At 41.3% G+C, this 19874-nt stretch overlaps 1 protein-coding gene across 1 annotated transcript in view; it reads right to left on the bottom strand.

Moving 5' to 3' along the window:
* The window catches only part of LOC143282393 (DNA mismatch repair protein Msh3-like), a 31460-nt gene extending 14932 nt beyond the window's left edge, over positions 1–16528 (bottom strand). The window contains exons 1-12 of the mRNA XM_076588015.1: positions 16355–16528; positions 13954–14565; positions 13081–13197; positions 11812–11929; positions 10934–11073; positions 8146–8312; positions 6729–6832; positions 5991–6105; positions 5012–5206; positions 3595–3727; positions 2350–2537; positions 371–539 (exon numbers count right to left, since the gene is read on the bottom strand). Of these exons, the coding sequence (XP_076444130.1) occupies positions 371–539; positions 2350–2537; positions 3595–3727; positions 5012–5206; positions 5991–6105; positions 6729–6832; positions 8146–8312; positions 10934–11073; positions 11812–11929; positions 13081–13197; positions 13954–14565; positions 16355–16483 (2187 nt within the window). The 5' untranslated portion in view covers positions 16484–16528. The remainder of the gene's footprint in view (positions 1–370; positions 540–2349; positions 2538–3594; positions 3728–5011; positions 5207–5990; positions 6106–6728; positions 6833–8145; positions 8313–10933; positions 11074–11811; positions 11930–13080; positions 13198–13953; positions 14566–16354) is intronic.
* Positions 16529–19874: the final 3346 nt, after the last annotated feature.

Genomic DNA, 19874 nt, shown 5'->3' with positions numbered 1-19874 from the left:
GGCTTCGGATCCACTCTATTTACGCATACCCAGATTCAATCACTCTACCGTTGGACGCCGTTCTTTCTGTGTCTGTGGACCTTGTATTTGGAATGAACTTCCTCTTTCGCTTCGTCAGGTCTCCGCACTCAACTCTTTCAAGTCTGGCCTTAAAACCCACCTCTTCACAAGATAGCCTCCCTCCCCTACCTCTTCCTTGTCTTCAGTTTTCTTCAGTTTTAGAGTAATGCATGCGTGTGAAAGTGCTTAGATTTGTCTCTGCATGAGATTCAGCGCTATATAAATACTATCATTATTAAGGCTGCCGAGGCTGTAAACTCCCAAGGGCAGAATGGGAAACACTTTGCTAAAATGGTTTAAAAGAACTCACCTCAGTTTGTGAAACAGTGACATAGTCTGCCGATGGCTGTCGCAAAACAAGACGGATTTCGCGGCGATAGTCCTTCAGCTCCTGAATGACACTGCTTATCTCCCCCTTCACCTCGGCCACCTGAGTGTAGCGGCTGTCGTCAGTGAACAGGTTGGCTTTGTCGTTCTCCCTGAACAAAGAAACAAAACAAGTGAATAATGAAGATAATAAATGAAAGGTGTGAGCGACGGGAAATGGGGGAGGAGAGAGTCTAAGTACAATACTAGTTATCAATTTTGTTACACAATGCACAAATATGTTAGCCACAGTTCTTGGTTTTTTCCTTTTTACAGAAACAAAGGTGCTTACAAATCAGCAATGCCACCAAAAATACCCCCCCCCCCCAAAACTAACTAAACTAAACTAAGAATGGAGACTATGCAGAAAGATGAAGATCATCACACAGCAGACAGCAATGGAACAAGATAACCTTCAACATTTGTACATATTAAACCAAAACATTATTAGATATAAAAGAAAATTCAATAATTTCCCATAGAATTTCAACAATTTTTTTTTTATTGTTCATGGGTTGAATATCTTCTTCTGCATTCGTGGGCTGCAACTCCCAAGTTCACTCGTGTATATATGCGAGTGGGCTTTTACGTGTATGACCGTTTTTAACTCACCATGTGGGCAGTCATACTCTGCTTTCTAGGGAGTGTATGCTGGGTATGTTCTTGTTTCCATAACCCACCGAACGCTGACATGGATTATGGGATCTTTAACGTGCGTATTTGGTCCTCTTCTTGTGTATACACACAAAGGGGGTGCACATATGCTGACCTGGGAAATCGTAAAAATCTCAACCCTTTACCCACAAGGCGCCGTCACCGTGATTCAAACCCGGGACCCTCAGATTGAAAGTCCAACACTTTAACCATTCAGCTATTGCGCCCATCGGGCTGGATATCATATGTCTGTATGCCATACACTATCCTTTACTTAGCAAAAAGCGAGTCTGATTTTTTTTTTTTTTTTCCAAAATCAAACAGAGCTGTAAAAACAAGAGACTAGGAATTAAGCATTTAATAACAAGGTGCTCCCATGTAAAAGAAATATGAAATAAGATTAAAAGACTTTTAAAAATCATTTTTACTATGATTCCATCTATTCATCTAAGTTGCTTGTCCCCAGCTTACTGCACAGGACCGTATCAGGGGTGAAAAGCTGTAAATATTGATCCCTCTCTCACTCTTACTCCCAGGTTTGATTCAAAAATCAAACTGAGCGTCTGATGATAAACTGAGGTATAGTGTGCAGCACGCACTTGGCGCACTGAAGAAGAACCCATCGCAACGGGAGTGTTGTCCTCTGGCAAAATTCTGTAGAAGAAATCCATTCTGATAGGTACATAAATACATAATATGCATGCTCTCAAGGCCTGACAAAGCGTGTTGAGTTATGCTGCTTGCTGGTCAGGCATCTGCCTAGCAGAAGTGGTGTGGTGTATATGGATTTGTCCGAATGCAGTGATGCCTCCTTGAATAACTTCGTCTTCCTCTTCTTCTTCTTCTTTGTTCGTAGGCTTCAATTCCCACGTTCACTCATATATACATGCGTTGGCTTTTACGTGTATGACCATTTTAACCCCGCCATGTAGGCAGCCATACTCCGTTTCTGGGGGGGGTGAACACGCTGGGTATATTCTTGTTTCCATAACCCTCCTAACTCTGACACGGATTACAGGATCTTTAACATGTGTATTTGATATTCTGCCCGCATATACACACGATGGGGGTAATGCACTAGCAGGTCTGCACATAATTATGTTGACTTGGGAGATCGGGGAAAAATCTCCACCCTTTACCCACCAGGTGCCGTTACCGAGATTCGAACCCGGGACCCTCAGATTGAAAGGCCAACACTTTAAGTACTCGGTTATTGCGCCCGTCGACCTTGAGTAGCTGAAACGGAAAAGGAAAGAGAAGTGAGCGTGCCTTGCAGCCTTCTCGCTGATGGCGGAGGAGAAGTGCTGGACGTCGGCCAGCAATTCAGGGACCTCTCGCACCACTTCCTGCAGCAAGGCCGACGCCATCTGCGGCAGTTCTGTCCCCTGAAGCTGCCGCACCTCTTGGCACAGACGGCTCAGCGAGCGAGACACCAGCACAAACTCCAGCGCTGAGCTCTGCACACACATAACACAGACACAGCATATACTGGCCCCTGAACCAGTCTTGCAATAACAATCACAATCACAATAACAACAGGAGGAGGAGGGGCAGAAGAAGAAGAATAACGAGGAGAGGGAGGAGGAAAAGGAGAAGAAGAAGAAGAAGAATAAGGAGGAGGAGAGGGAGGAGGAGGAGAGAGAAGGAAGAAGTGGAGGAGGAGAAGGAGGAGAAAAGGAGAAGAAGGAGGAGGAGATGGAGAAGGAAAAGGAGGAGGAGAAGAAGAAGGAGAAGGAGGAGGAAGAGGAGGAGGAGGAGGAGGAGCAGCAGGAGGAGGAGGAGGAGCAGCAGGAGGAGGAGGAGGAGAAGGAGAAGAAGAAGAAGAAGAAGTGTATTTATGGAAAACTACCTTGTAAACGCCCAGCATCAAGTAAACGCTCACACCCACTTTGGGTCAAAAACTGTGCCCATGGAAAAATACCTTGTAAATGCCTACCCACCACTTTGAAGAAAAAAAGAAGAAAGAAAAAAAAGAGAAAGAATATCATCATGAAATGATAATGAAGTTTGCGATTTGTGACTGTGTTGCTTTGCAAAGCAGTGCAGATGGTCATAACAGGATTTGAATGTTACTCACCAAACATAAAAGCCTTCTCACCCTTCTCAACTTCAACTTCTTTTAATGACAATGGAGCTAACTGCGAAGAAAGTAAAATAAAGAACAGCCCTGATATGGCCCTGGCCATTTGGCAACAGAAGACGGGAGACCTATTCACTTGGAAACTGTCATATTCAATGTGTGTGAGAATACTTTGTATTGGTCACTGCAAAATACCCTGTACTGAGAATATAAAACCTTCGAGGCAAAGGGGAAAAAAAAAGCAAATGAATGAAAAAATAATACATACATACATAGATAAATAAATATCAAATAAATAGATGAATAAATAAATATGAAATAAATAGATAAGTAAATAAATGATTATCAACAATAAAATAAATAAATGAATAAAAGAATGAATAAACAAATTAACAGATAAATAACAAAACACAGTGAAGAAGCGTGTGGGATACCTTACTATGGTAAATGGAGCACAGCCCTTTCTCCAGGTCGGGACAGCGGGCCAATGACTCACGCAACTTGAGCAGACCTGGACACGAACCTCCGCATAGCTCCTGTACTGCGTCATGCCGCGCCGTGATCGCTCTGAAACATGGACAACGTTCATGTCACCATGTGTAAAATACTGCATCCTGCCGTGCCATGATGGCTCTGAAACATGGACAGCATTCATGTCACCATGTGTAAAATACTGCGTCCTGACACGCCATGATCGCTCTGAAACATAGACAGCGTTCATGTCACTATGTGTAAAATACTGCGTCCTGACGCGCCATGATCGCTCTGAAACATGGACATCTTTCATGTCACTTTGTGTAAAATACACCGACTCCTAAAACACAACATTTATGTCACTATGTGTAAAATACAATGACTCCTAAACAGAACATTTATGTCGCAATGTATAAACTACCCCGACTCCTAAGACACAACATTCATGTCTCTCTGAGTAAACTACACCAACTCCTAAAACACAGACAACATTTCAGTCACTATGTGTAAACTAAACAGACTCCTAAAAGTAACACAACATTTATGTGACTTAACGTAAAATACACCAACTCCTAAAACACAGACAACATCAATGTTGCTATGTGTAAACTACAACAAACTCCTAAAACACAGACAACATCTATGCTGCTATGTGTAAACTACAACAAACTCCTAAAACACAGACAACATCTATGCTACTATGTGTAAACTACATGAACTCCTAAAACACAGACAACATCTATGTTACTATGTGTAAACAACACCGACCCCTAAAACATAGACAACATTTATGTCAGTAAGTGTAAACTATACTGACTCTAAAAAACACAGATATCATTTATAAGTAATCAAGTGTACTGTTTTGCACTGAACTGCATTGTGTTACACTTTTGTCACAACAGATTTCTGTGTGAAATTCAGGCCGCTCTCCCCTGGGACAGCACATCGCCATTCCAATCAAAGTGGACTTTTCTATAGAATTTTTCCAAGGATAATCCTCTTGTTGCTGTGGGTTCTTTTACATGCACAAAGTGCATGATCCACTTATGACGTCTCTTAATCATTTCATGTGAATGACTAGCGTCCTGACCACCACTCAAGGTCTAAAGGAGAGGGAGAAAACACTGGTGAATACGGGTATCGAACCAGAGCACTCAGATTGTCAAGCTACCAAGGCGGACGTGTTATACCACAAGGCCAGCACTGTATACGTTACACTTCAACAAGACAGTTCTGAGCAAAATGATAACAAAACCAACACTGCCAATCTCTGGAATTAAACTGACAAAAAACAAACTAAAATAATCACACTTATAAACACAATCACACACTCTCTCATACACACACACACACGCACACACACAGCTCAAAACCCACCCCACATCTCTGAGCGGCTGAGCCAGCCATGCTCGAAGCAGCCGTGCCCCAGCCCGTGTGACAGTGTGGTTCAGGAACCAGAACAGGGATGCCCGCTCCGAGCCGTCCGTTCCATTCTGGAACACCTCCAAGTTCCGCAGACACGCCGCTGGCAGATGCAGGTGTCTGGACTTCAGTGAAAACTCGTGGAGATTGCTGACGTGGATAACAACATGGTAATGTGGTTACTTTCGTTTTCTCCACATAGGCGGATAGTAGTTTGCACAGGACAGGAATGTCAGACCCCTGCCGGAGTCTGCACTAGTGGGTCATGGTTAAGTATGTGTAATTAAATGTGGTTTTTGTAATGTGTGACATGTTGAGTGTTATGTTGCATGTGACGTTTTTGTGTGTACATACATACATTACTGTTACAGTTGTTTCTGTGTAATTGAATGTTTGTGCAGGGTTTTGCAAGTAAGTTGTCATTTTGAAGTTTAAGTGCATGTTCTCAACGTGAATCAATACATTCTACAGTGCAACTGAGCCATGCTTTATATGGAAAGACACTGTATAAATTAAATCATTACAATTATCCTGATTAGTGATGGATATGAATATGCGCGCGGGTGTGTGCATGCGTGTGTGTGTGTGTGTGTCTGTGTGTGTGTGTGCAAGTCTGTGTGTGTGTCTGTGTGTGTCTTTGTGTGTCTCAGTGTATGCAAACAAATATGTTTGTAAGAATGTGTGTGCATACAAACATACAAGTGTTTGTGTATTGTTTGTGTAAATGCCTATTCATAATCATGTCTGTGAGCATGAATGCACATGTCTGGGCAGGTGCGTTTATCTCTGAATATGAGCATCCATGTTTTGCGTCTGCATACCATGAATGTAATATAAACGAATCATTAATGGTTTTTTTTTTTTTTTTTTTTAGTAAGATAACATTCTTATAAGAACATCACTGATATTTGTACCACAATTCAAACAGTGATACCTTGTCAACTGCAGAACTGACTGAAGGTTGAAGTCGGTCAGGTAGGTGATGAGAGCAGCAAAACAACACAGCACAGCTTTGGGCAAAGCCAGCATCTGCTGCAGTTTGTCTCCCTCTGTTCACAGCAGCAATGCATACAACATGAATATAACATCTTCCACTATATGACACAAAAATGCTGAGCCATGCAAAATGCAGAATAGTTCGGAGTATTTCAGGACAAGTTCTTGCCCAGTCAATTTAAATTGTAGTAATCTTTTTGAATGCAGCAAGTCACTGTAAAATCATATACAGTTATTTAATAAAGAAATGAAAAAAGAATATTTGAAAAACAGGAATGCACACTATCCTCTCATATAACTGACAAAAGATGACTAATATGAGCCTGTCAACTCTTTAACTCATAAAATAACATCTGGTCAAAAAAGTTCAAAACACACCTAACTGCATTAATGTCCCACTGAGTATAAGTTCTTGTCTTTCCTAACAGCGAAGTTGTTTTCCAGGCTTCAAAAATGGTTATAAATCAATACCGACAAAGATCTTGCTCACGATCAGACACTTGATTAAAATAAGATCCTACATTAAACATTAAACAAATTATCAGCTAAAGGCGAAAAACAACATGCATGATTGCAGTGATGAAACCAAAAATTCAATATAAGTAATGTGACAAAACATATTTGTCTTTGTTGTGGTAATTATACTTCAGAAACTAATGCCATGAAGAAAGCTCACCTTTTTCTGAGGAAAAGAATTCAGAAACAATTTCAAACGCATGGCTGTATGACAGGTTTTCTTCCGGAACGTGTTCTATCCTCATGCGATCATCTGCAGTTGAGCTGCAACAACAACATGATCATTAAGTAAGCAAAATGAGTGTTTTGGCTTTTTCTTTTAATTAAAAAAAAAAAAAAAGAAGTCAAAATTAAGAAAAAACAACAACTTTATGTGGCAATTTTGTTATGTCAACTTTTTGATATTCCTTAGTTAACAGGGATGAGATTGATGTTTTCTGTTTCAGTCTGAAACCACCTCTTCAGTAACCTGTTCAAGTACAAGATATGTGCTACTTTCCAAATTATCTCTCAGACTAATTTCAAACTATAATCAGAAGAATCTCATGCCTGTGTAAACACACAAACCAAAGAACCCTGTAATACATGTTTAACAATGATAAATAATTCCATCAAGCCCCATTCCACCTTCTCGTCATCCACATAGAAAACCAGCTGCTGACTGCACCATCATTCTCTTCTTCATCAAAGTGCAGACACAATTATTCTCTCTTGGTTAAATCTTTTTTTTTCCCCCTTTGCAATTTCATTTTTGTTAAGAATAAACATGTGCTAAGTGCAAGCTGCTAAGAGAGGAAGGTAGCAGAATGGTTAAGATACTTATCTGCAAAAACAGCATCAAGAGGATCTGGGTTCAAATCCCGCCCTCACCCTTTCTCCCAAGTTTGACTGGAAAATCAAACTGACCATCTAGTCTTTCAGATGAAACGATACACCAATGTCCCTTGTAAAGCACACACTATGAGCACTGAAAAAGAACCTATGGCAACAAAAATGTTGTCCTCTGGCAAAATTCAGCAGAAGAAATCCACTCTGAGAGGTACACAAATATATACACATGCACTCAAGGCCTGACCAGTGAGTTGGGTTATGCTGCTGTCAGGCATCTGCCTGTGGTGCAGCGTATATATGGATTTGTTGGAATACATTGACAGGTGCAATAGCCGAGTGCTTAAAGCATTGGACTTTCAATCTGAGTGTCCCCGGTTCAAATCTCAGCAACGGCGCTTGGTGGGTAAAGGGTGGAGATTTTTCCCATCTCCCAGGTCAACATATGTGCAGACCTGCTTGTGCCTGAACACCCTTCCTGTGCACAGTATTGTACACGCAGGCAAAAGATCAAATACGCACGTTAAAGATCCTGTAATCCATGTCAGTGTTTGGTGGGTTATGGAAACAAGAATATACCCAGCATGCACAACCCCGAAAACGAAGTACAGCTACCTTTTTATACAAGTAAAAGCCAAGTCATGTACTAAAGAGTGAACATGGGAGTTGCAGCCCATGAACGAAGAAGAAGTCGAAACAGTGATGCCCCCTGGAGAAACTGACACTGACGCTGACACTGACAGCTGTACCTGAGGGCGGCCAGCCCGGACAGCAGGGAACGTGTGGCGGGAACAGCCTCCTTAGACAGCAGCAGCTCCACCGGCTGCAGGTGGGTGACCCTCGTCTCCAGCTCTCTCCGCCCCTCTCCGTCCGTGAAACAGTCGTACACCATGTCCCCCGTGCCCGGGTCCACTGCCTGTAAGGACACAGCAATGCAGTGAAAGGTCCCACAGAAATGTGCTCTGATCAATGTGTTAATACAGATATACAATGCTGTGAAAGCACAGACATGTGTTCTGAACACCATCCTAATACAGATATCCAATGCTAAGAAAGCACAGACATGTGTTCTGAACACCATCCTAATACAGATATCCAATGCTAAGAAAGCACAGACATGTGTTCTGAACACCGTCGTAATACTGATATACAATGCTGTGAAAGCACAGACATGTGTTCTGAACACCGTCCTAATACAGATATACAATGCTAAGAAAACACAGACATGTGTTCTGAACACCATCCTAATACAGATATACAATGCTAAGAAAGCACAGACATGTGTTCTGAACACCGTCCTAATACAGATATACAATGCTAAGAAAGCACAGACATGTGTTCTGAACACCATCCTAATACAGATATACAACTGATTGATTGATATGGGTACTTATATTGCACCTATCCTCGGTCGGAGACTAAGCTTTATGTGCTTTATAAGCACAGGGTCATTTGCACAACAGGCTGCCAACCTGGGTAGAGCCGACTGATGGCTGCCACTGGGCACTCATCATTCGTTTCCTGTGTCATTCAATCAGATTTCAGGCATGCACTCATACACACTCAGATAGTCATGTAACATTTTACGAGCATGACTGTTTTGTTTATTTACCCCGCCATGTAGGCAGCTATACTCCATTTTCGGGGGTGTGCATGCTTGGTGTGTTCTTGTTTCCATAACCGACTGAACGCTGACATGGATTACAGGATCTTTAACCTGCGTATTTGATCTTCTGCATGCATATATACACGAAGGCGGTTCAGGCACAAGCAGGTCTGCACATATGTTGACCTGGGAGATTGGAAAAATCTTCACCCTTTACCCACCAGGTGCCATCACCGACATTCGAACCCGGGACGCCCAGATTGAAAGTCCAATGCTTTAACCATTCAGCTACTGTGCCCATCGAATGCTGTGAAAGCACAGACATGTGTTCTGATCACCGTCCTAATACAGCTATACAATGCTGTGAAAGCACAGACGTGTTCTGATCACCGTTCTAATACAGCTATACAATGCTGTGAAAGCACAGACGTGTTCTGATCACCGTTCTAATACAGCTATACAATGCTGTGAAAGCACAGACATGTGTTCTGATCACTGTCCTAATACAGCTATACAATGCTGTGAAAGCACAGACGTGTTCTGATCACCGTCCTAATACAGCTATACAATGCTGTGAAAGCACAGATGTGTTCTGATCACCGTTCTAATACAGCTATACAATGCTGTGAAAGCACAGACGTGTTCTGATCACCGTTCTAATACAGCTATACAATGCTGTGAAAGCACAGACGTGTTCTGATCACCGTCCTAATACAGCTATACAATGCTGTGAAAGCACAGACATGTGTTCTGATCACCGTCCTAATACAGCTATACAATGCTGTGAAAGAACCAAGAGAAATGTGTCCTCATCTCCCTCCTAATACAGATAGACCAATGCAGTGAAAGCAACCACAGACATGTGTTCTGATCACATCACTGTCCTAATACAGATATCTATCTATCTATCTATCTATCTATATATATCAACGCAGTGAAAGCACCCACAGAGATGTGCTCTGATACATTAATGTCCATATATTGATGCAGAGAAAGCACCCAAGGAAATCTCCAATTTTCCTTTCCATTATCAAATATTGTATGTATTTACACTGTTGCGTTTGTTGATCATTTGTGATATGTGAAAGAGCACGATAAAAGCTCAGGCTTGTAGTTGCTGAAGTTTTCCTTTTTCATTACTGAATGCTGTACTTTGTCTTGTTTCTTGATACTAAAAATGTTTAACTTTTTCTATACTAAGTGCACAACGCTTGGTTATTGTGGTACACTATAGCGTACCGTGAGTTTAAAAACTTGTAGTTCATAGGTTAATGGTCTTGTGTGAAACTAAATGGCACAGCTCTGTTCTACAGTCAACCAAAAGTGCACCTGTACTTTTATTGTGGCTGAGAATGCCTTTGTTTGAGTACAATACATGTGAGCGTATAGTCACCAAACTCTGCCTTCTTGCTCACTCACTCGACAAGATGGCGTCTCTGTCAAACTTCGGCACGTACTGTGGCTCAAATTCGAATGCAAACTGATTCTATAGTGGACGTCCACTGTGCATACTGATTTGCCATTCAATTGCTACAATTAGGAAGTGTCTATGGTTACAAAAGACTACATTAATGAAATTTTTATTATATGAGAAAAACTCACCCCCTTTATGTCAGTTGTGAGAATCGTGGATTTTTTTCAAAATACGTAATAAAGAGAGTGCTTTGAAACTCGCCAAATGTAAGTCCATTCTATTCTTTATATCAACACAAAATTTTACAGATGTGTGTATTTGCATTCTTTTTTTTAGATGTTTTTCTTGTAACATAAACAAACGGCCAGTACAGAGAGTATAATTAATTAAGGAAGTCATCGGGCAGTACAGAATGAGTTAAACCAAAAACAAAACAAAAACTTTTTAAAAATTCAATCAAATAAATTTCAACAAATAGATAAAAAAAATTTTTTTTAAATCTGCAGTAACTTCTTACCAGCATGCCAATCTGCTGTTGCTTAGAGCTGGACTCCGAGGGAAAGTCATAGACACACATCAGGTAGGAGTTGGGGCGGACAGTAATGGCGGTCGTCTGTTCCCCTTCACAGTCCATATTACCTGACAATGGGTCTATATGTGATCTTGTTAAGGTAACATGAAGGGGCCGTTCTTTTCACACAAATGTCTCTGTTCATTCCCATCATCAGACTGTTGAAATATGAGTTGTCATGTTACATCCCTCTCCTATGCTGATATGTGCATGTGTCTGTGTTGTGTAGGTGTGCGTGTGTGTATGTGTGTGTGTGTGTGTGTGTGTGTGTGTGTGTGTGCGTGCGCATGTGTTTACGGGTGTGTGCTATTCTGTAGGTAAGCATATACATATGTGTGTACATGCAAGGATGCTTGCATGCATGTTCCTTTTTTGTTCATTTATTCAAAATCTATTCACAATTATCACCTTAGGTGAAATGCATGTTTTGCACATATTTGTATCAAAACTGATCATTGTGCAAATGACTTTAACTAAAGGCGGATAGTAGTTTGCACAGGACAGGAATGTCAGACCCCGGCAGGAGTCTGCACTAGTGGGTCACGGTTAAGTATGTGCAATTAAATGCATGTTTTGCACATATATGTATCAAAACTGATCATTGTGCAAATGACTTTAAATTCAATCCATCACCTAAATATCATAAGAAAACCCTGCGCACAAGCATGCATCTGCACAAGCAGCGTTGCACATGCAAGTGAGCAATTATACAAACCTTTCTACTAAATTTCAATAACCAACAGACAACATGGTTGGCAGCAGCGTTCACACAAGTTGAACATGGAACGTGCACACAAGCCCAACGCAGTGAAAAGTAAGGATATCTTCTCCAATGAGAGTGGACTTGGTGTAGAGTGCTGACAGTTCACGAGTGAAAGGCCCACTGCGGTTGTCACCAGCTGCTTTCAATGCCGCCGTCTCTGTCTGTTTCACCACACCAACCTGACAACACAAAAAATCCCTGTTGTACAATGATCATTTCATCGATACATTTGAATCATGATTCACGTTAAGTAACCCTAAATGTTTAACTAAATTCAGCCTGTAACACGCTTGAGATGTCAGTTGTCTACCATCAGTTATGACTATAAATTTATGTGTGTGTGTGTGTGTGTGAGCGCACATGCATGTGTGTGCGCGTGCGTGTGTGTGAGAATTAATAATCTAACCAAGAATAGGGTCTATCCATAAAAAAACACACCGAAACTTGGCAAATGCGTATTTGATCTTCTGCTTGCGTATACACACGAAGGGGTTTCAGGCACTAGAAGGTCTGCACATATGTTGACCTGCGGGATCGAAAAAATCTCGACCCTTTACCCACCAGGTACCGTTACTAAGATTCAAACCTGGGACCCTCATATTGAAAGTCCAACACTTTAACCACTGGGCTACTGCACCCGTCACCACTGCATCAATCTGACAGGTAGCCACTGACCTTGTATCCTGCAGCCACCAGACGACGGATATGGACAAACAGAAACATCAATCTGACCAGCACAATGACAGGCAACCACTGACCTTGTAGCCTGCAGCCACCAGACGACGGATATGGACAGAAACACCAATCTGACCAGCACAATGACAGGCAACCACTGACCTTGTAGCCTGCAGCCACCAGACGACGGATATGGACAGAAACATCAATCTGACCAGCACTATGACAGGCAGCCACTGACCTTGTAGCCTGCAGCCACCAGACGACAGATGTGGACAAACAGAAACATCAATCTGACCAGCACTATGACAGGTAGCCACTGACCTTGTAGCCTGCAGCCACCAGACGATGGATGTGGACAAACAGAAACATCAATCTGACCAGCACTATGACAGGTAGCCACTGACCTTGTATCCTGCAGCCACCAGACGACGGATATGGACAGACAGAAACATCAATTGACCAGCACTATGACAGGTAGCCACTGACCTTGTAACCTGCAGCCACCAGACGACAGATGTGGACAAACAGAAACATCAACCTGACCAGCACTATGACAGGTAGCCACTGACCTTGTATCCTGCAGCCACCAGACGACAGATGTGGACAAACAGAAACATCAATCTGACCAGCACTATGACAGGTAGCCACTGACCTTGTATCCTGCAGCCACCAGACGACGGATGTGGACAAACAGGCGGTGCACAGGGATGCTGGCCGTGACAAAGTTGTGGTCAGGGTGACAGAAGATCTTCAACACCTCCGCAGCAATCTGACACACATGTGTTATCAAATGTCTAATTAGTAAACGTCTGCATGATATAAGCTTCCGCCACTGATAACAGGGCTTGAGACATCTGCATCCAACAGTAAACTAAAACAAATGAATGAAATGATCAACATGAAACTGCAAGAAAGGGAGACAACATTACTATCTCTCTATCCGTCCTATCATCAACGTAATTAAACACCCTTTACAAACAGCAAAAAAAAAAAAAAAAGTCTATTTAGTAATGCAGAATCAGCTCCAATCATGTATATGCATGTGTGTGTGTGTGTGTGTGCATGTGTGTGGGTGGGAGCATGTGTGTGTGTGCATGCGTGCATGTGTGTGTGTGTGTTGTGTGAGAGTATGTGTGTGTATGTGTATGCATGTTTCTATGTGTGTGTGTGTGTGTATGTGCACTACACATGAAAAAGCTTATGCAATATAAAGTGATATGACAGATAAAGATTCTGATCTATACTATTTCTCTTCAGTGATCCAAAATGATTCTGTCAAACTTTCTTGTTAAGACAGAGCATACCAAGTATTCTGAACTGAAGACTTTAATAGCCTCAAATAGAAATGAATCTCCTCTCTTTCTTGACCTATTCTTCTCTTTACATTCATCGTCTAATCCCTAACCCCCACCCTCGCACAATGTCTTTTTATATTTACCTAATTCTATCTTCCCAATCTCACTGTATGTTTGCGTCACACTAATCAGCAAACGTCAATAAACAGATATTACACAAGTGTACACACCTCAGCATCTTGTCCAAAGAAGCGGTACTTGTAACCGCACTCCACCAGAAGAACCGCGTCCGCATACTTCTCCTTGATGCTGATGAACTGCTGTTCCAGGGGTGTGTACTTCACCTGGCTCTTTTTGCCAGGTGCCCCTGCGCTCGATGTCGGTGAGGAAAACTTGTCCAGGAAAGAGGGCACAGACTTCTGGGCCCCTGGTTTAGAACTAGAAGCGCTGGAGACAGCTTTCCCTTTGTTCCCAGACCCTGCTTTCGCTTTCTTCTGAGAGGAGGAAGGTGTTTCATCGCTGTCGCTGTTGTCGGAGTCTGCTGCGTTGTTTTGTTCATCATCTTGTGACAGAACGTCGGGGAGGTCTTTGGGTTCCCACAGGGTTCTCTCTTTTCCCTCGTTGCTGTCATTATTTTCCTCAAACTCAAAGGCTTGTAGACGTTTGGCTGTGCGTTCTGCACCATCTCCAGTAAGGTCAACAGTTATGTTCTTAGCGATGGAAGAACCTGGTTTGTCTGAATTACCAGTGTTTGTGTCCTTTTCTAAGCACTGTCTTTTGGCGCTGGACTGGCGTGATTTCTGCTTCGATTTTCTTTTGTTTGAGTCTGTATTGGCAGATGTCTGTAAAAAAACAAACAAAAAAACCCAGGCAAGTACAGAAAGCAGAACTAGATTTTTTTTTTCTTCATTTTCAAATCCATACACCATAAATATCAAAGAAAGACATAAAAAAAAAAAAAAAAAATGAATATGTGAGCAAAATAAACATATTTCTCCAGTTTCAGTGACATTATTCTACACAAAAATTAAAAGATTTTTACTGGGACCACACAGTTGAATATCATCCACTTCATGGATTCATCTTTTAATTTCTTGACCAACACTGCAAATGTCTGCATCTCTTGGGCCTGGTTGATGCTGGGATATCATTATAACAGGAAGTGTAGAGTACAGCCTTATCATGTAGTCCCAAACTTAAATGGACCTCCATAGCAGCATCGTCATCATCATCATCGTCATCCCCATCCTCCTTCTTCATCATCCATGTAAAAAAACGTCCCAAATCATGTGGCCTTTCATACCCTGCTCTCATGGTGACCTCAGTCTCAATACCCCTATGCTTCCACACTTGAGGTGAGTCTTGTTAAGGTCTTCACTGTCGGCAGACTCACGGGGGGACTGCCGTTGGAGAGATGTGGTAGCGGTCTCTATTCTGAGGGAGACGCTCACTCAGTCTGGCTTCGTGACTAAGCCATTTCTGAGTATGTGAAATCAGAACAGGTACTACTGAATACCACCAGAGTGACTCAGCTGCAGCACAGGGTCTCCACTGGTGTGTGACTGTGACAGACGAACCTAGTACCTGGGTATGGCAGTGTATGGGGAGCTCAGAATGAGTGACGTTGGAGTAATGCCACTGGAACAGTGCAGATGATGCCGTAGCAAAAAAAAAAAAAAAAAAAAAAAATCTGATTTCCATTCTGTTTCTGACTCAAGATGACAAATTAATTTTCATTAAAAAAATTTTTTTTAAATAAAAATCATTTGAACAAGCATCAAAACACTGACATTCCCTTTTCTTATAATTTATTATGTGTGCACATATGTGTGAGTGCTGAGTGTGTGTGTGTGTGTGTGTTTGTGTGTGTGTGCGTGTGTGTGCCCAGGTGCATGTTTGAAGGTTGCTTCCTTGGTTATCTGTTTTGTTCATATTTCATTGATCTCTTGGTTTGTCAACCAATGGCAATATTGAACACATTCTTACATTCACAGCCTTTCTCGGCTGTTTGAAAGCAACCTGAACATAAATGCACACAAAAAAGAAGTATGAACCAATGACATGAAGCACACACACACACACGTGTGCCCACATACAATGACAAGTTCTGCAGATTAACATATTTGTGCAAGTATCTATTATCATATAAAGTCACAATATTTGTACATATATCTTTAGAAATTTTCCAACTACTTTCCAGTAAAATGATGGCCAAAAATGGACTCAGGTAGACTTGACACAACAGCAAGGAAATGCACACATCCTTGGAAAAATAAAATCCACTGAACCACAAACCGAAAAATACTTATGGCATTAACAGACACAAGATTTTTATGTGGGCACATCAGAAACATTTTCTTCGTCATCAAAGGTCATTATTGTACTATAAGTTATATGTGTGAGGAATTTTATTAAAAACTGGAGCAGTCTGCAAACAAAAAAAGAAGTCTACTAAATCACCAATTCATAAATCAAATATAAGACACACACACACACACACACACACACACACACACATCAATATGCATGTCTACAGAACTTTTGAAGACATACATTTACAACAACAACATTACAGGCCCACAGTCCACAGTGTGCACAATGAATGAGATGGACTTTTCTTTTTCCACTTACAATCTCATCATCATCATCAGTGACAATTTGTACACCGTTAGCCTGTTTGACAGCGCCTGGCTTGGGAGCAAAGAATTTGGATATAGTGACTTGCTTTGTCCCAACCGGTGCTGGTTTTGTTTTCGGCATCTTGCTGGCAGTGGCTATAGCAACACGCTTCAATGGTTGAAACTATGATTCTGAAATCAAAACAGGAGTGGTTTTATCAATAAGTCAGCAGAAATGTCAACACATCACTCCCCTACTTGCTTCCCTTCACTGGCTCCCATTTAAGCATGAATACAATAAAAACTCACTTCTCTGTCACTATTTCTTCACTGATTCTTGTCCTGCCTATCTTTCGAATCTACTTTCTGTCTGTTCACTATCCTGACAACTCCATTCTTCACACAACACGTGTATACAGTGTATCCTAAATATTCGCAAAAAAAAAATTGCAGTGAACGTTCCTTTTCTTTTGTTGCAGTGCTTGCACCCAAACAGAGGAATTCATTACCCTCACACCTCCATCACACCTCAACACCAACGTTCAAGTGAACACTCAAAACATCTTTTCAAACATTATTATTCTCAGTAATGCTTTTCCATCTGGGCTACATATGTTTGCTTTGATCTGATTCCTGGATGTGTTCTTTATGTTGATTTATATGTAGTGATGTTTGATGAGTGTGTGTGTGTGTGTGTGTGTGTGTGTGTGTGTGTGTGTGTGTGTGTGTGTGTGTGTGTTCCTTGGTGTATATTTTGACAATGGTGAATGTGATGTATTTATTTTGCTCTGATTTGGATCTACGTGATGTGAGACTGTGATAATGCTTGTCAATGTCTGTGAGGTTAATGCAGATCATGGCGAAAATTTCATTGTCTGGGTCAGCAACATTTCTAACAGTGGTTTTGCAATTAAGTGTTCAAAAACAGTTCAGTAGGACTAAGCTATGCCGCCCTCCCCATCAGACCCTTCAGTCTCAGTTTCAGGGTCAGGTGTCAGATGTGTTGACTGATCTATGGACATTACATAACACCTGCTGCATAAAAACTGCTGGGGCAACAGGTGCCTGGCCTTCACATAAACCCAATTGTCTTAATGTGTGTGTGTGTGTGTGTGTGTGTGTGTGTGTGTATTTTGTGTGTGTGTGTGTGTGTGTGTGTGTGTGTGTGTGTGTGTGTGTGTGTGTGTGTATTTTACTTATCATTTGTCGGATGTTTTTATTTGTTTACGTTCTTTTGCAATACCTTGTTATTTTAACCCCTTCACTGCCAGGAAAATAAGATTTATGTGAAATCTATTTGCCAGGGGTTTTTTCACAAAAAACGGGTATAAATTTTCAAAAAATTCTGTGCTCTTTGTTACTGGAGAAAGACCCATAAAAGTATATATTTTCTTAAAGGTAAATGAATAAAAAAACACAAAACACATGATGTTTTCCCATTTTATATATCTTTAGTGACATCTGTTGTTTTGAAATCAGTGTTTTGTTTTTTGTCACATTTTCAACTTGTTCATTACTAACATTAGTCAGGTAATTTGCACTAAAATATCATATTTTCTGGACAAATGGATATCTGCATACACAAAATCATACTAGAACAACCACAATAAATAAAAAAAAAATTAAAAAGAGATACATATACAATGCATTGTGACTTCTCCAAGTGACAATGTGGATGGGAGGCCACGCCCCCTCAGTCTCCCACCCCCTCCTCTTCACCCCTCTCACACGGTCACTTTATCCAGTTCTCATCAGACCGCGTTGGCTGAGTGCCAAGAATATCGCTCACACTGCCCTGCTAATAATTCAGTCACTTTCTGACATCTGCTAAGGTTTGCACAGCCGGCATCACTCACTGATAGTCGTATCTTGGCCACTCTCTTGATTGCTCCCTTTATTTTCCATCAAATCGTACTATAAATGTTCATCACTGTCTTCTTTGAGTTTACGCTTCAATTCTTTCTGAGCATCAGCAAAAGAAAGCAATCTTGGTTGATTTAGTTTGCTACGATCGCATGCCTTGAGCACGGCGTCAGTCCGACATTTTGTTGAGCGAGCGAGGAGAGGAGCCAGGCAAACACTGGGACAGTAACCCAACCAAAACGTTCAAATAAAGGACTGCCTCATGACGTAGATGGGGTTTCTAGCTATGAATAGAATCCAGAAAGAGTCCCCAAGCTAAAGCTACCAGAATTTTTGTCAACGAACTGAACGCAAAGCAGGGAAAAGTCTGAATATTTCGATGACGAGTTATCTCGTCATTGTGGCAGTGAAGCATACATGCTTGCCATGACGAGTTATCTCGTCAAAAAGGCAGCCTAGGGGTTAAAGTGTGTGTGTTCCTGTGTGTGTGTGTGTGTGTGTGTGTGTGTGTGTGTGTGTGTGTGTGTGTGTGCATTTAACTGCATATGATTTATTTAGCTGGATGCTTTTTATTTGTATTTGTTATATAAACATTCTTGCCTTAACACATGCACACATGTGTGTCTGTATTTAACGTCTATCTTAGTCTCTTGTCAGCTACTGTAAGTTCCGATTTGACTAATTTAATGTCTTTTATGGTGTGAATGATCATTTCATGTTGATGTTTACAATAAGCCTGTGATTGCAAAAGTTAATATCCATGTGGATTAATAAAGTATATTTGATTTGATTTGATTTACACATGCTGATCAGGCCCTGAGAGCATTCACTAGGTTGTGTTAAATCACAGTGAAGTGAAAGATACAATAGCAATTAGCAGGCAAATGATTGAAATAAATTAAACAAAAACAAAAGCTGTCCATGCTCAGCAAACCTGCACAAACCCACATTTGCAAATGCACACACACACAAACGCACACTATATACACAATGAACATATGCCATCTCCATCAAACACATCCTCCGAAGAGCTGACACATCGACGCAAGTGACATTTGCTGTGTGATTGTGTGTGTGTGTGCGAGCAAGCATGCGCCCGCGCTTGTCTGGAGGGGTTTAATTCAAATAGTACATGGACTATTTCTTTTCCTTAGATGATTTTGGGCGTATTTTGTGTGTCCCTGAGCAGTTAAACTGCATATTTAATGAAATCTTGCTGGAAGCAATGAAATCGAGACGTGGTATAACATTCTGCTTGCTTGTGCACTTACCGCCATTGAGGGTCAGAAAAATGAAGGGGCGGTACTCTCATGTATATAATACATAACATATTATCAGAATCCTCCCAAATAGAACGTCTCACCCCCATTACATCTTCTTCCCCTCTCCAACACTAATATCAGTGTATTTCTTTATCCCGTATTTCATCTTGATCAAAGACACTGGGATTGTTAGTGTATATAGTAAGGTGTTGAACTTCTGATCCAGATTTCACCCGTGATCAGTGTTTGATTCAGCATGGTGCGATGGACTCCTCATACTTAAGTATGATTTTCCTCACTCAAACGAGGTATGGATTGGGGTTTGGGGGGTGGGCACGGTTGGGGAAGTTTATAATAGCGGAAAGGGAGATCTGGAATCCTCTCACTTTTTAAATCAATGACTTTGAT

This window comes from Babylonia areolata, chromosome 5 (genome assembly GCF_041734735.1).
Source record: "Babylonia areolata isolate BAREFJ2019XMU chromosome 5, ASM4173473v1, whole genome shotgun sequence".
Taxonomy (NCBI): Eukaryota; Metazoa; Mollusca; class Gastropoda; order Neogastropoda; family Buccinidae; genus Babylonia; species Babylonia areolata.
This window is presented reverse-complemented; position numbering and strand designations above follow the sequence as displayed.